This window comes from Athene noctua, chromosome 2 (assembly GCF_965140245.1).
Source record: "Athene noctua chromosome 2, bAthNoc1.hap1.1, whole genome shotgun sequence".
Lineage (NCBI taxonomy): Eukaryota > Metazoa > Chordata > Aves > Strigiformes > Strigidae > Athene > Athene noctua.
The window spans coordinates 24,933,063-24,949,408 of NC_134038.1; the positions used below are offsets into that span (position 1 = coordinate 24,933,063).

At 35.7% G+C, this 16,346-nt stretch overlaps 1 protein-coding gene across 3 annotated transcripts in view; it reads left to right on the forward strand.

Moving 5' to 3' along the window:
- Positions 1 to 16,346, forward strand: part of STK3 (serine/threonine kinase 3) — a 144,859-nt gene that overhangs the window by 67,772 nt on the left and 60,741 nt on the right. For all 3 annotated transcript variants that reach the window (XM_074898648.1, XM_074898649.1, XM_074898650.1), the window contains 2 exons: positions 2,412 to 2,537; positions 14,373 to 14,565. In XM_074898648.1, coding sequence (XP_074754749.1) covers positions 2,412 to 2,537; positions 14,373 to 14,565 — 319 coding nt within the window. The remainder of the gene's footprint in view (positions 1 to 2,411; positions 2,538 to 14,372; positions 14,566 to 16,346) is intronic.

Below are 16,346 nucleotides of genomic sequence, written 5' to 3' on the forward strand. Positions count from 1 at the left end.
TTCTAAGGGCAAATCTCATTTTAACAAGTATCATGCTTTGTTTCTTTTCCACTCTGTGGTCTTTTTCTCTGTCAGCTCCTGTATCTCTACCCTCATTTTATTTGTCCTTTGCTGCTTCTAAAAATTAATTGCTCTTTATATAGTTCAGGGTTGGTTCTTGCTATTAAAATTGGATCCTTGCTTTGTGGTTAGAGGCCCTCAATAGATCTCAGGATTTAGGCAAGTGCTAAGTAAAGGAATTGAGCCCATGTTAGCCCTCAGTGTGGACCACCCGTGGAGTATACTCAATCTTTCCTTCTGGTCATGTCAAATTAAGCAGACAGGTTGCTCTGTGTCCTAGAAGGGTCTGATGCAAATAGACAGTATAATGAGTTTGTTGTTGGGGTGAGTTATACTAAGCGGGCTCTTTTAAATTCGAGCTGTAGTTGGTGGTGTGGACCTATGGAGCCAGGGCAAGGTGCGCTTGGCTTTCACCCACTTGCTGACCTGAGCTTCTTGTAGCTGCAGAAATTTAACAGTTGCATCTTTTTGGTACTGAGATAGACATAAAGCAGAGAAGTTTCAAAGAACTACAAAAATAAAACAGGAGGGACTGATCTATCAAGAAAGATTTAGTCTTTGTGAAATGGACATAATTTTACAGGAGCCACACATTTTGTTATGTGTGGGAGAGAGAAAATGTGAAGAAAGTTTTCTCTTCTGGCTCTGTGTTTGTGTTATCTATTGCCTACAGGGCTGTCATAATAAGCCTACAAGAAACTAAGAAAAAACAAAGAGCAAAGGTAGTGAAGGGAGATTGGGGGGGGGGAAGATTTCTAGAAAAATTATAATATCCATGATGATTGAAATGGAATCTAAAATTTCCTGTAAATAAGCTTGCTTTGATAATGAGATAGAAGTGAAAATTTTGCTAGGTCCTCTGCTCCTTTTACTTTTCTGGTTCCTACTTCATTAAACTTTTGGATAATTTAGTGTTCTTTTATGCATTTCACTGCTGTTGGTAAATATTATTATTAATTTTCTTTGTTCATCAGTCTACATAAGAATCTGATATTCTGAAATTTAATCTGTAGGATGCTCATACTAGATTTACTTGGCCTCTAACTAGAAATAGGCTCTTTTAAAATTTAAATCCCAGTGAACTCTACTACAAGAAGAACGTAAATATTTTGCAAAGTAGTTTCCAGTAATAGATCATCAAATTCCTAAGTCGTGTTATGAATATTTTATTTTCCACACTGTGAGAACACTAAAATGTAGATTGCAAGGGAAAGTAAAAATTGAAAGTTACAGATTTTTGTATGCTGGTGGAGTCAGTACGTGAGAGCTTAAAGATATGAAGTTTGTATAGTTAGCTGAATGCTGGCAGCAGGACAGAAGAGACTTGCATTAATGTGTGCAAGTAAGGAAAAAAAAGCTTCAGTGTTCCTCTTTCCATGTGCTTACTGGCCAAAAAACCAAATACCGTGTCAAGCACAAGTATGTGTTGCCTTTTCCCCCAGCTGGAATCTGGAGCGTGTGTGATGGAGCTGGAGGTGCTGTGGGTGTGTGTGAGTGGGAATGAAAGTGCTGCTTGTGGGGAAGGATGATGGAGAAAAAAGGAGAGTAATTGAATTAATGTATCAAGGGAGAAGATAGGTAATAGGTGTAGGACGCTAGTCTTCATCAATTCTGTTGTTCGTGGAACGATTTTAATGTTTAATAATACATTTCTAAGGTGCTTACAGTTACATTTTGCCTAATTGTATTTGCATATAATGACACAAACCTCAGAATTTTTGTAAGAGCATGTGTTTACTAGACAGCAAAATGAATGTAAATGGTATCATGCACATGTTGTATTAGTCGAAGAAGTAATGTTTTAAATGGCCTTGAATTAAAAATTAACGTTCCTGCTAAAAGTAAGATTTTTTTTTTTTGCTTGTTCCACATTTCAACATCACAGATCAAGAAATTTTTTATGACATATAAAGTACAGATCTGTTGAAGTAGGCCGCCATAGTTACTCTGCTCACAGCCACTAATTTATGCTGTCAGTTTGTTAAGATTAATTAAATTCTGTAACTGAATATCTGAAAAAGTTTGTTTTTCTATGTCAGACAATCACCACTCTATTTATTTGCTATGTACTGCATGTTGCCTTTGGAAAATTATATCCTTAACTGTAAAACAGTTGTTATATGATTACATTTCCCAAGGCTTGCAATTATAAAAAGTAGTTAAAGTAAAATTTTAATGAGGAAGTAGCTAAGAGATATTGTATGTTGTGTTAGTGTAGATTTTAATTATTGTGTAATGTAAAATACTATTTATCACTTCAATCTGTGGTGTTGAATAATACTCATAATTACATCTGAAGTGTAACTATTGTAATGATGTTAAATAATTTAATGATTTATTTTTTTTCCTAGCATACATTTATTAAGAATGCTAAGCCAGTTTCAATTTTAAGGGATCTGATCACTGAAGCTATGGAGATAAAGGCAAAGCGACATGAGGAACAGCAAAGAGAACTAGAAGAGGAGGAAGAAAATTCGGTGTGTACTTTTTTTTCCTATAACTGTCTGTACTTTATAGATGAGTTGCTGTTTTTCACCTACTGTCTGCCCTTGTGTTCAAATACTTTTTTTTACCAAGTTTCTACCTGGTTTTTAGCCTGTGAGGGCTAAGTATTCCACTCTTACTTACGACGAGTAATGCTGCTGTGAGTAATGCCATATGAGCCAGCTTTCAGCACTATTCCATGAGATGTCCTTTAGCACTCTTCCATGAGATATCCTGGTAAAAAGTTTTTCTAGGAGATGGGAAAAGAAACCATGTCAACTTCATCTGTTTAGACTAACATTTAAAAAAAACCCCAAACTGTTCTACTTTCACATATGGGCTTCTAGACAAATGGTTTACTTTTCAGTTCAGATCACATAGTTTTTTTTCTAGTTTGTTTTTTTGTTTTGTAAAGTCTAATACATAGAACAGTTAATTCCGAGGCACAGTAAGTAGTGATTACAATACAGTTTGAATCAAGTTGTGCCTATAAAGTGAAAATGGTGACAGCATTTCATTTTCAGATGATGTTGTCAGTATATGTTTGAGGAGAGAATCAGGTCATGTGATAAATAAGTTGCATTTAGAATTGTTTGGCAATGTTAGGAATAAGTCAGTGTTTCTGGCATTGTTACTCTACATGATTTATTTTAGGGCAGTCTTGTGCAATGCAGCAGTATGTGCTTCAAAGAAGTGTATTGCCACACATACAATGAGAACCAAGGTCATTCAGAAATAACACACAGAGAAGATGGAGACTGGAATGTCAGTAGAAATCTTACAGCTCTGAGCAAACAGAAAAGAGCAGTGCAGTAATGCAGTCTACCCTATTGCAAATTGTAGAATCCTTGTTACATGTGACAGTGTTAGGTCATGATCTATATGTAGGAAAACATTTCAAGCAGATTCTGTGGAGCATTTTGTATCCCAACAGACAGTATGTTCTTTTGTTTAGTGGATGTTTTTCTGTTCTAAGAGTATCGATAACTTGTTGTTTATAAAGACAGTTTACTCTGGATTGTTGCTTGGTTAGAATAAAACAGGCAGGGAAGGTTGGGACTATTTTTTCTACATTAGGAAATGTTGCCTATGTGGAAATGTGTGACAACATGCAGGGTTGATGTCAGTAACGATGTATTGAATAGTTGATCTCTGAAGAGACTGATTTATTACTGACATAAAAAGCTAATGTCTGAACTAGCATGCTTTCCTCCCTACTATTGCCTTCTGAACTGTAGGCCTCAAACGCTTGGGTGTTGTTGATGTCTTTTGCATTAACACAAAATAAGGTATGACATCTATTTACTTAGTCTGAGGGTTTGGATGGGGAGTAAGATTGCCAGACATGGATGAAACAATCCCTGCCAGCTCGGTATGTGGTGTACACCTTCCCTCTCCCACAGCTGGGTGGAAGGGTACAATGCAAGTATGGTTCACCTCAACTGAAGAAGCATTTAGCACCTCCTCATGCCTCTTGCATGGGTCCAAATTTCAGAATGTAACACTGCACTTTTCACCACCACCCCCTCCCACCCCCAGCACCTCACAGATTTTTCGGCTTAGTATAAGGGAACCTCAAATCCAGGAATCCAGGACTGGGGCAGGAATCTGCTATTTGTGTTGCTATTGCAGTAGATGGGAGTTTTGACATGTACTTTTGTGGTGTGGTCAGGGAACAGGTTATGAGTTAAAAAGACAATGAGACTCTGCTTGTCACTAAAAGATAGGTGTCTCAAATCTGAAAATATCAGAAGTATCTTTGGTTAGCAGGGCTGAGAGAGCAGAATCACAGAATGGTTGAGGTTGCAAGGTCACCTGGCCTGCCCCTTCTACTCAAGCAGGGCCACCTTGAACTGGTTGCCTAGGACCATGTCCAGACAGCTTTTGAATATCTTCAAGGAGGGAAACTTCACAGCCTCCCTGGGCACCTCATGCCAGTGCTTGGTCACCCTCACAGTAAAAAAGTGTTTTCTGATGTCCAGAGGGAACCTTGTGTGTTTTAGTGTGTCAGTGTTGCCACTGGGCCTGTCCCTGGGCACCACTGAAAAGGGCCTGGCTCTGTCCTCTTTGCACCTTCCCTTCAGATGTTTGTATGCATTGAGAAGATCCCCCTTAAGCTTTCTCTTCTCCAGGCTGAACAGTCCCAGCTCCCTCAACCTCTCATCACAGGAGAGATGCTCCAGACCCTTAATCATCTTTATGGATTCTCTCTGGTATGTCCATGTTTCTCTTGTACTGGAGAGCCCAGAAGTGGACCCAGCACTCCATGTGTGGCCTCACCAGTGCTGAGCAGAGGGGAAGGATCACCTCCTTCCACTGTTGGCAACACTCCTAATGCAGCCTATATATGGTGGATACCATTAGCCACCTTTACTGCAAGGTTGCATTGCTTTTAAAAATAAGCAGTGTAGTTGTAGTCTATGGAAATTATAAGTCTGTAATTTTTTACTTATACTAATAGAATTTTAGGGGCAGTAATCATATGTCAGTGCATGAAATCATCAACAAATCCAGAACCAGAAGTCAGGCTCCACTTGAAGAAATGGCTCTTAAATATAAGGCAGAAGGTCAGAGTGGATGAGAGAGACACAGGCAGAGGAGATATGAAATAAGTCAGTGTGGGAAGCTCGGCATTAACATGCCTTGCTCATTTTTTTATCAGGATCATGATGTAGGGGAGTTTTAAAGGACAATAATGAGAGTCTTGCACAGGGCTAGAGGCAGCCCTGCTGGTAATAGCAGGGGACCTGAGAAAAGTATAAAGGGGTTTGAAAACTTAACAGGTGAGTAATGGAAGAGGCCAATCTGAGACAGAGCTGACTTCTTTGTACAGAATGAAGTGACAGAATAAGAGAAGGCCCTGAAAGAGGGCTTGTGAATGAGACTAGTTGGCTCATAAGAGAAAGGTAGTAGAAAATTAAAATGAAGGCTTCAGTGTAATGAAAGACAGAAGAGAAATTGAAAAATGAACCTAGTTGTATTACCTCAAGTGGAGGGATCACTACATGAGATTTTAAGATGATGAATATTCAAGGATGAGAGAGTCTGGATAAAAACCTTAGCAATATGGACATTTTGAAGAGAAGGGTATATTTGTTAGGGCAAGCCCTTTGTACTGCTGTACTTGTAAAAGACTTTAGAATTATTTAAAAAAAATAATACATTGAACATGCAAATTATTCTGTATAGTGTCCTTGCAGTTAATTATTGATGTTCTTTTACACATAGTTTTATCATGCTTAGTAATTTGGTATCTTGTACTCCTTTTTAGTTTTCTATGCTGATGCTGACTTCAGGCTAGAATTGATTAACTGACTAATAAATAATACCAAATTATATTTGCAGGGGATGTTAAGATAGATGGATCCTAGATATTGAGTGCATAATATATTGCATTTGGACATAACTAACACAAGCCCTTGCGGCTGCATTTTTGAGCTACGTAATTTACTTCCTCAGCAGGATCAGCTGGCTGCCTCTATGGACGTATTTTAATGTAAAGTAAACTTTGTGAATGATGGACTTAAAGTGACAGTGAAGGTAGGCTGAATAGAAAGTACAAAAGAGATTAATGCAAACTATCCCTTAATATTTTAGAACATAAGATAACAAGGTTTAAGAGGTCAAGTGGTGTGGTTACTGCATATTGCTGAGGAGTGGTAAATGCTTGAACTACACATTCTAACTCTTCTTAAGAGGTTATTGTAACTATTTTTCTTTGGAGAAAGAAACACAGAAAGAAAGACACAGCAAAGTTTAATCCCTACAATTTTATGTCTGTTTTGTTTGCTGTGAGAGAGGTCCCTCAGTAGACTAGTCTGTAGTCAAATTCATCATGGGCTAAGGTAAGTCAGGCTGTCTTATATTTGCTACAGACCTATGTGTGTGTTTGAAGCGACAGTAATGCAGAGGATGTGTTTGCTACACTGTAGTAAGGTGATTGAGAATTTAACTGCAGTTTTCCAGCAAAGGCCAACTTTGCTCATGGCAGAGAAAATGAATGCTTTTTAAAAACAGTTTGCCTTATTCTTGTAGACTTCAGTAGGGGTAAGGAATAAATCTCTGAGCCTGGGGGGAGTTCCAAATATGGAGACCACATGTAAAGATAAGAAGATGCTAGGCCACTTGTAAGTGGAGCAAGCAAAAGGGAAAGACTAGCTGCTGCTGCTGGCAAAGTGGGAAGTGACACTTGTCAGTGTGATAATTTCACATTTTTTTATCCTGATCATGGATAGATAAATTTCATTATTCCTGGAGAGGTTTTGTGCCTTTTTTCCCTTGAGCTACATCAGCCTTACTGAAAGAAGGCTATAAGTCATTGTGTATCTACTACTGCAAAAATATCTTGTAATGGGCAAGAGGGTGTCTAGGTATTTTTCCTGTAAGGTTTATACCGAATAGTTAAACTTTTGAAAAAGTTTGCTGTTGTAAAAATATGTAAGTAAAAAGGGATTTTTTTGTTCCTATTTTTAAAAAGATTTTTGTTCATATTCTTTAATGCTGTTGAGATGTTCTAATTCCTTAAATTTCTGTATATTTTTATGATTCTAAAAATAATCTGTGATAAGATTTGTAATTAGGGTGAAATTTTTACTTTTGTAATTGTTAATGTGATATTTGGTAGTAAGTATGACTTTTGCTATCAGTAAATATATGCCTTTGATAATTTTGTATTGCTTGATAAGCCTTGAGTGAAAGAGTTTGGAAAAACTTAGTTTTAATAGAAGTGAGGGTACAAGTGAATGGAATGAAATTAATAATACTGATGGTGAGGTGAGGAGGAGGGATTTCCTTGTTGACAAATACGGTTTGACAAAACACCACGTTTGGTAGTGATTTATTAATAGCTTTTGTGTTGTCACAATGCAGAACTAATCTTGTTCCGAACTAGTTTTAATAATTGTTTGGTTGTAATACAGTCTTCCCATGTCTTGCAACTGAGTTTCAGTGCAGAATATCATTGTCAGAAGTTCCAGATTCATTTGAGAGATGACACCAGCATCACGTCCAGCTGTAATCACTAAAGGTTCTCATCAGTTAAAAGCACAAAACCAGCTGAACTAGGAAACATCAGGGCAAACTGTTACTTATTATTTAATCAGAGAAGTTTTCTGTACTGTGTTTCCTGAATCCATGTTACTCATGTACTGCATGCTAGAAGACTCCTGACAAACATGTAGGTGTGACTGAGGCCTAAATTAAGTGAAATTCTGGACAGCACAGAATTTAGTTTTTAAAGCATACTAGACAGAGATTGATGAGTGGATCCACAAGTTATTAAAGGAAACCAGGATGAAAACCAGAAGGATAAAGTGAAAGCATTGGAATATTTGTGTTTGTCGTTTAAAAAAACCCTAACGAAACAACAAATCCCCCCAAACCCCCCACTTCAAATTGACATAATGCTTAATTTCAAAATCAGGTCAAAGATTATGTCTTTCATTTAATTTGGAACTTGTTTGGGGAACTGCCAGAAGAACAATAAACCGATTCTTTTTACACTTTTAACTGAGTATTTATCCTTTCCCTCCTGGAAAGGGAAAACAGATAATAATGAGTGCCAGCTTGGTATACTGTAGTGAATGAAGTCAGCAGTCCAACATTCAAGTGTAAAGATAAATAACCATTGCACATTCCTCCTTCTTATGTACCAGCTTTCATAGAACCCTGAAGAAATACAGGGATGTTTGTGTGTAGTTTGCTTGACTACACATATCTACAGTTCAAATGATGGTGCAAGTTTTCATATGCCAACATGCAATGATGGCAGCAGTTCTAGAACAAGATAATGACAGTCCCTGTGTTACCTTGTGTAGTAGTACAGTAAGTCATGCATATATGTCTTCATACTTTGATTTCTATAAATCTTTTCAGATTATATATGGAATTGGAGTCACTGTTCAGTCATAAATTAATAGCCACTTAGCACATACATTTTGGAAAATAACACCTTAAAAGTAGATTTTTTCCCCCAGTGTGAAGTCCTCACTAGGACTTGTAGAAGTGCAAAGGCAGACTCAAACCTGGAGAAATGCACAACTGAAAACAAGAGCAAATATTGATGTTAGTGTTAAGTAGAGTCTATCAATGTTAAAGGTCTCTCATGGGCAGTGAATTGAGTCCATATACTATTGAAAAAGAACGGTTTCAGTTAACCTGTCAGGGGCTTGAATTTATTGATCTAAACCCCCAAGAATTTCCTATGTAAAATGTGAGCAGTTGTGCTCATTACTCACTGGTATGTATTTTGGGACCCATCAAGAAGAAGGGTGTAAAATGTTCTGACTGTGATGTTCCTTTTATTAGGAAAGTACATTTGAATATGTAGTTTTAATATATGTTTAATATATAATATATTTAAGTTTTTAAAGCTTTAATTCCCTTTTAAAGCCATACATGTATTGTAACGGGCACTCAGATTATAAGAGACTTACATAACTGAAAGTAGAATGGAGAGGAGTGTGTGGTTTTGGAGAATTAATCAGAAGCAAAGATTTCACAGTTATGTGCTTAATTTTCAGGATTAATTCAGGTTGTTTTTCTTTAAGTGAGAAAGAATCACATCCCTAAAATTGATTCTTATTTTTCATTTTTACCACAGTGAACATTTTATAGTATGAGAAGTTGTCAATTATAATGTAAATATTTTTTGCTGTTCAAAGCATGATATTATATAGCTATAAATAAATGGCTAGGTGGAATACAGTCTTCATGACAGTATCCTTCCAGAGATATCATTATAAATAGTGCATTTTGAATTGATTTTGTGCCTGTTATAAGAGCTGCTCGTGTGATGAGAATGTCTTCTGACAAACTGACATGTTTTGATAGGTACTGAGGTAATTGTACATATTTTTTTAATTAAGCAAAAATTGTGAGTGGTGTATTCTACAGAAGGTTAATCCCAATATCAAAGTTTAAATGTTAGTTTAGGCACTACTAAACATGACCAATCTCTTCTCTCATGCATTTTTTTAAAGTGTGATGTGAATTGGATGCTGAGGCTGGGCAGCTGTATTATGGGAATGTAAAGTAACTCGTTGCCTGGCAGCTCACAGGAAACATGTCTAAATATTTATTTCTGTGGATCTTTAAGGGAATGAGCTAACAAGCAACTCTTCCTGTATGTTTTCTTTTACATTTCAATGTCTTTATTATGTGAGGAATGCTTAATTGTTTTAGAATATTCAAGCAAGGAATTACTATTTCAGTACTCCATTTTTGGTTTTTGTAGACACTTAGTGGTTGACAACTATCAACAATTTAGCCAACTGTCAGTATGTCTATATGTAGGCTTATTTATTCTTTCATACAAAAGTTTCTTTGGTTAATTATATATTAATTATGAGAAGTTGGCATCTGTCTTTTGAGACCTTAAGAAATAATTGCTGTAATTATTCCTTTATATTTTTACAATATTTATATAGTTATTTTAAAGGAACTAGTGAATCATTTGAGTTATTCCATATTTTAAATCTGATACACCAGACGATATTTTTCTGAAGGTCTTTGTATTTACTTCCATGCATCTTTCATGTGTTTGTACATGATATATATCTATGTACATGATATCTATGTATCTGTATATATATTTAACTTTGCTTGACAGTGTTAAAACTTTCTGTTTTCATAACAATTTTTTTAAGCCAAGGAACACTTGATATATGTGCTAACTAAATTTGATTGCAGTCCTTTAAGTGTCCTAAAGTTAGAAATATGTAAAGATGACTTTGTCAAATGAAATATAGCTACCCAAGGGTTATAAACACTTTTTAAAAACCACATTGTTAAAATCCACAGCAATTTATTTGAATATGTGCTGAGAGTTAAGTCTTTATCTGTTTTGCTGATGGGTCTAAGCTTAAATGAGTGCTCCGTATTAAGCATATACTTGGGTTGTAGTTGGGCTTTGTACATGTTAGGAACTTTTACAAAATCCTTGTTCTTGATCAAACTATATTATGTGTTTATGTAGCTACTACAGTGCTTTTACAAAAAGATAGCTGTGACTACAGCCACGTTTTTCAAAGGTGATGATGAGGTGTTAATAGTAAATGAAATTATTTTACAGGATACTAAATTTTGCCAGCATGTAAATCTTCCTTTAATGTATTGCAGCCTAGTCAGCTGTCTCTGGTGCCCTCTAGTGTTCTTCTTACATGCACAAACCATAGTTAAAGCGTTTTTAAAGGCAAGCTGCCATATTTGCTTGTCATATTCATTTTTTTCTTTACAAGTCTTCATTCCTTTTTTTCCTATGAATGTTAAAAATGCAACAAAAAAATCCATTAATCTTTATCACGTCTGGTCACTTGCTTCTGCCACGAGGTAGACTTAGGTATGATGTGCAAGACCATATTTTCTGAGAAAACTGCTCATGTGATGATGAGATCTTTTATGTTACAAGCATATTGTGAAGTCTTGTGTGTTGCTTCTGCTGAAATAGTTTTGAATTTGTTGTCCTGGTAATTAAGACTCTATGACTGTGTTGTCATGCTTTAAGGGTTCATTTTGTTAATCTTCTAACTTATTTTGGTAAATAAAGAGATCCAAAGATTTAGTCCCATAGGGTTGCAGGGTATTGGCAATGTTTTATTTGTATTTGCTTTACGTTATGGCATTGTTCAGAGTTTCTGTAGTTTATTGTCATTTTTGTAGCATTTCAAGAGATATTAGAGTTCTTGCTTGTGTATTCTTTCTGTTGCTGTATAGTGCTGTGCCACTTTCAAAGAAAAGTTTCGTGCTCATTACTTGTACACAAGAGAACAACAGACAGTTTAATTCCCGAGTTAGCTGTTTTTATTACTTGATTCTTGGATCTGTTTTCATAAACACTGTGAGAACATGACACTTCAGCTTTAATACCTTATATTTTTTTCCTGGTTAGAATTGAGATTGTGTTTGTTTTTATTTAATCAGTCAGTTTACCTTTTTTAACAACAGAGATCAGAAGTTCTACATCAATATTTACAAACTGTAAGGCATGAATCAGAATTTGTATGAAGGTATCACTTTCATCTCTCATGTAAATGTGCACTTACATAACTTGGATCCAATACATATTTTTATAAAATTACTTTTTCAGAGCCAGTATAGTCTACTGCCATATTAACTAAATCTCATATTTGTGAGAAATACTGGAATGATAGTTCTGGAAGCAATCTGTCTTAACCCACTAAATTAATTATTCTAAGGCATGCACAGGCCCTGAAAAAGTTTTATATTGCTTTCTTTAATTACATCATGTCTGATCTGGGGAAAATTCAAAATTGTCATGTACTTCCCTTTTTGAGACAACTATTCTGTTAGTACTGAGGTGGGGTTTTGTGATCCTTAGTCTTGTAGGTACTAGAAGATAACTGTTCTCTTTCCTGAGAGACAGTAGTAAGATAAAGGCTTTTGACACTCTTAGACTTGAAAATGAAATGCTGTTCTTTGGAACAAATCCAGATAATTGATTTGACCAAAGAAATAAAATATTTTTTAATGAAGCAGAAGATACAAAAAAGATTACTTGGGACTCCATCTCATTCTTGTTCATATCGTTCGCAATCACAGGTTTGTTTCATTTATTTTTTCAGTTTCAGTAAGTTTACGACCATATGCACTGCAAGTGGATATTAAAATTAGTCCAGAAAATCTGCAAATCAAATGTAATTGTGCCTTAAACTCAGAGATTTACCTGCCTGTATGTTAGAGATGCCACATTTGTAGTGATTAATAAGAGAAATAGCAGTACATTGTGAGTCAGTTTTGCATTATATTGCAGTACTGAAAGAAGCACTTAGAAATAATAACGTAATTGTTCTGGCACTTTTAAAATGCAATGCAAAAAGACACTTTTGGACTTTATTTTGACTTCCCTTGTTATGGAAAAAATAAAAAAGTAGGAAACATTGGGGTTAGCAGGAACACTGGGGGGTGGTGAGAGGGAGTAAATAAAATTAAAGTTGCCACCAGGAGGAGCAGTACCAAAATATTCTCATTTATTTACTGGCACAGTCCTCTATTGCTGTAGCTGTAAACTATCTGTATCTTTGATTTTATTTTTTTTTTTAAACGGTGGGGTACTAAATATAGTGTTTTAGAGTGCAAATAAACCCAGAAAGGATGGAAATGAAGAACTTTAATATTTAAAAAAAATATAATCTGGAAAATAATTATTTTTTTGACATTTGTAATTTTAATCACAGATTTAGGTCTGTATCCCGATTTCCATATGTTATGCTGTTAGCCAGACTCTCTGAATCAAAAGTAGATCTATTTTTGTGTCTCTTAGTTGAGACATAATAGAATAATTTTTGGGAGCTGCTGTAATGGTATGGCTACTAACTGTATCACTCGGGCAATGTAGCTGGCTCGTGCACATATATCTATGCTCTCGGCAAGTTGTCTGCTATGTCAGGGAATAACAGGAAAGGAAAGGAACGAGTTCAGTGAGAAAGTGTCAGACCTTATAGGGTTTTGAGGCTTACATTTATTTTTTCTGGTCTCATCTTGTGTCAGTGTCATTCCCCTGCTCCCCCCCCCCCCCCCCCCCCTTGCCCTTACAAGTCTCTTACAGTTAAAAAATTTAAAATATATAAACCAATCCAAATACTAAAAGGGGAAATGTGTTGTGAGTGAAATCTTGTTTTAATGTTACATGTAGCAACGCGCATGATATTTGTACTGGGAAAATCAAAAATAAAAATGTTATACAGTAGTCTTTCAAGATGTGTAGCTAGAATATTTTGCTAATCAGGGATAAAGTTCATTTGTAAATGAACTCAAGTTCTGACACAACAGAGGAAGTGCATGCATACATATAAAGTTATAAAGTTGGTGAAAGTAGCATTTGTACTTTAAATACATGACATAGAGTGACCCCTCTAGTGATGGGTATTATTTCTTATATAATCAACAAAGAGAATGTCCTAGATTTTTTTTTTTTCCTCCCCTTGGATTTTGCTCATACAGAAAATGTGTGTAGTCCTTCACATTATTCCTGAAATTCTGTGATGTTATAAGCTAAATCAAACTTTGGAAAGCTGGTGTGATTTCCCATTAAGGTTCCCAAATATAATTATTCCATATGAATTTTGTAATTCATTAACTGGATTGTCATTAGTTCTCTATTTCACATTCCTGGCCCATTATTGTCACCAATTCAAAATACTACAGCATATCTTCATGATATTAGCTTCCTCACCCACTCAGTGGTTAAGCTTGTACTCTATAGATATTTTTCTACATAGTATCAACAAGTTACTTTGTTCATTCTTGTGACAGAAAGAGAACTAGATGCTTGAAGTAAGCCAGGTTGATTTTCTGTTTGTGGTGGACTTCCAAACTATTTTGGAGGATTGTTTAATAGCTAAATTGAACCTGAAGTCTGTCATCTGAGTGCTGTAGTGTGAAGTGCTGGGCATGATACTTAGTTAAAGGTGATCAACACAAATCCTTGGTGACAGTCCATTGCAAAACAACCAAATCACTTTCTATAAACTGTGGTACTGATTTTGGAATCTAGGAAGGTATAGTGGATCATGAAAATCGCCAAGATACTCAAAACTCATGCTGATGTGAAGTGGGTGTGTGGGCCACGTTTGTGTTACATCCACATCTGCTCTGCTATACATCTGTGAGAAAGAAGAAAGCTTTTATTCTTCCTTTATATGGAACTTCTTCTTCTTTTTTTTTTTTTTTTTTAATTTTAAACTTGGAAGTCTAGCAGTACACCTAGGTCACGTGAAGATATAAAACTAATGTATAAGCATCTAAATGATGCGGCTTAACTTTGGTTTTTTAAAACGATCTGCTGCATTCTGACAAATGTTTCCCCATAGGATGAAGATGAGCTGGACTCTCACACCATGGTGAAGACCAGTTCAGAGAGCGCTGGTACCATGAGGGCCACAAGCACAATGAGTGAAGGCGCTCAGACGATGATTGAACACAACAGTACTATGTTAGAATCGGACTTGGGGACCATGGTAATAAATAGCGATGATGATGAAGAGGAAGATGGGACCATGAAAAGTATGTTGTTAATTTACTTTCATTTTCTTTTAGTAATGTGTTTTCTCATACTGCATGAGAATGTTGAATCATCAGTGGCTTTTAAGTGTCAAGTTCTGTGGTTAAAACAAGGGGAGAGGGGTATTTGTGTCTGTAAGCACTCTCTATAGTTTCATAGATTCAAAGGAAAAGCCTGGTTTTGATGTTTTGCTAAGTCTCTCTGGAGGACTCTAAAATTAGTATTCTGTGAATTCTCCCTTCTACTGCTTGTCTCTTGTTTTTTGTCTTCTTTTCCACATACATTTGGACCAGTTTCTTGGGAGATAAACTGAAGTGATGTGACTATGTGAGAAGCTGTCACTTCAGTGTCAGTGGTTCTGGGAACTCATCATGACTTTCCATGAGGTCAACAATCAGTACATATCTAACTGCAAAATTGTATTGTAACTCATGGCTGATTAGCAAAATTATATTTTACAAGTGAGTTGTTATTATCTGAATGGAATGTTTGTTGGAATGTAGTTCAATAACGCTTGATTTAAGGCAATGATCAAAAGATTGTTGAAGCCTATGAAAAAGTCTAAATTGACTTTAGCAGCATGTGGGAGAGTATGTAGCAAAGAAAAAAATTCCAAATGTTTTGAAGTATAAAATTACAAGTTACACTGAAATATGGATAAATACATATTTGTTAAATAGTTAACTTACATACTTACATACTGATGTGCTTATTATTTGGCTGAAGACTACTGCAGAATGAGGCCCACTGAATTTAATAGAAATATTTGCTTGAATGGGCAGCATCGATGGATCTAACTCAAGTTGTAGGTGCCTAATTTCACAAGGCACAACGTAATGTTTACTCCAGGCAATTGTTTGGGGACAGTGGGGAGAGAGATAATACATAAAACTAATGTCTCAAGTGGAAATCACTGCCAAATAAATAACTTGGTAGAACACTTTATAGCAAACAAAGTTGCATTTGTGTTTGCACATATATGCCTGATATAATTTGTGCAAGATTAGTTGGAAGTGCAAAGCAGGAATATGTTTTCTTTGTGGTTTAATGTACAGCAAATTGAAGGAAGGAGGGATTTTGTTGGGGTTTTTCTTTGGTTGATTGATTTTTTTGTGTGTGTGGTTTGTTTTGCTGGTTTGTTTGTGGTTTTTTTAGTGTTGTCAGCAATAAGATGGCTAACATACCTGTTGATTAGTGATTAGTCTAAGCAGGATGATTCACTTCATGAAAACACTCCATATGTTCTTCAGTTTTTCATGCTGAAACAGAGTATTTGCTTGTTAAACTGTGAGGCTAATGGCAGATTAGTACAAGCAATCTCAAACTCATCAATTTCAGTAAGTTAAGGAAAAGATGAGTGATGAAAAAAAAAGAGGGAAAGATATTACAAGAAAATTTGAAGTAAAGGGTGGTAAAGTAATTCTTAGGGTGGAAGTATTATGTAGTGTTTAGTGCAGTTTCTATGAAGCCTGTCAAATCACTTCAGGCTTAATAAGCAAGTCTATGTAAGTAGAATACCAAATTACACAGCACTATCCATGTAGTTTTTATATATGCTGAGAGGAAATACTTATTAGTATGCCAAACAGATCAAAAAAGTGTTATTAGGTTTGCACTGCAATCTCTTATCCGTGTCCTATTTGCTATGTTGCTGTAGACATTGTTTTTAAAATGTAGTTATTTTAAATTTTTAATTGATTCCAGTAACAATCTGTACTTAGAAATGGAATTACCTTTCTACACCTTGGCATTTAGTATAATTCTTAAACACATTCTTCCTTCT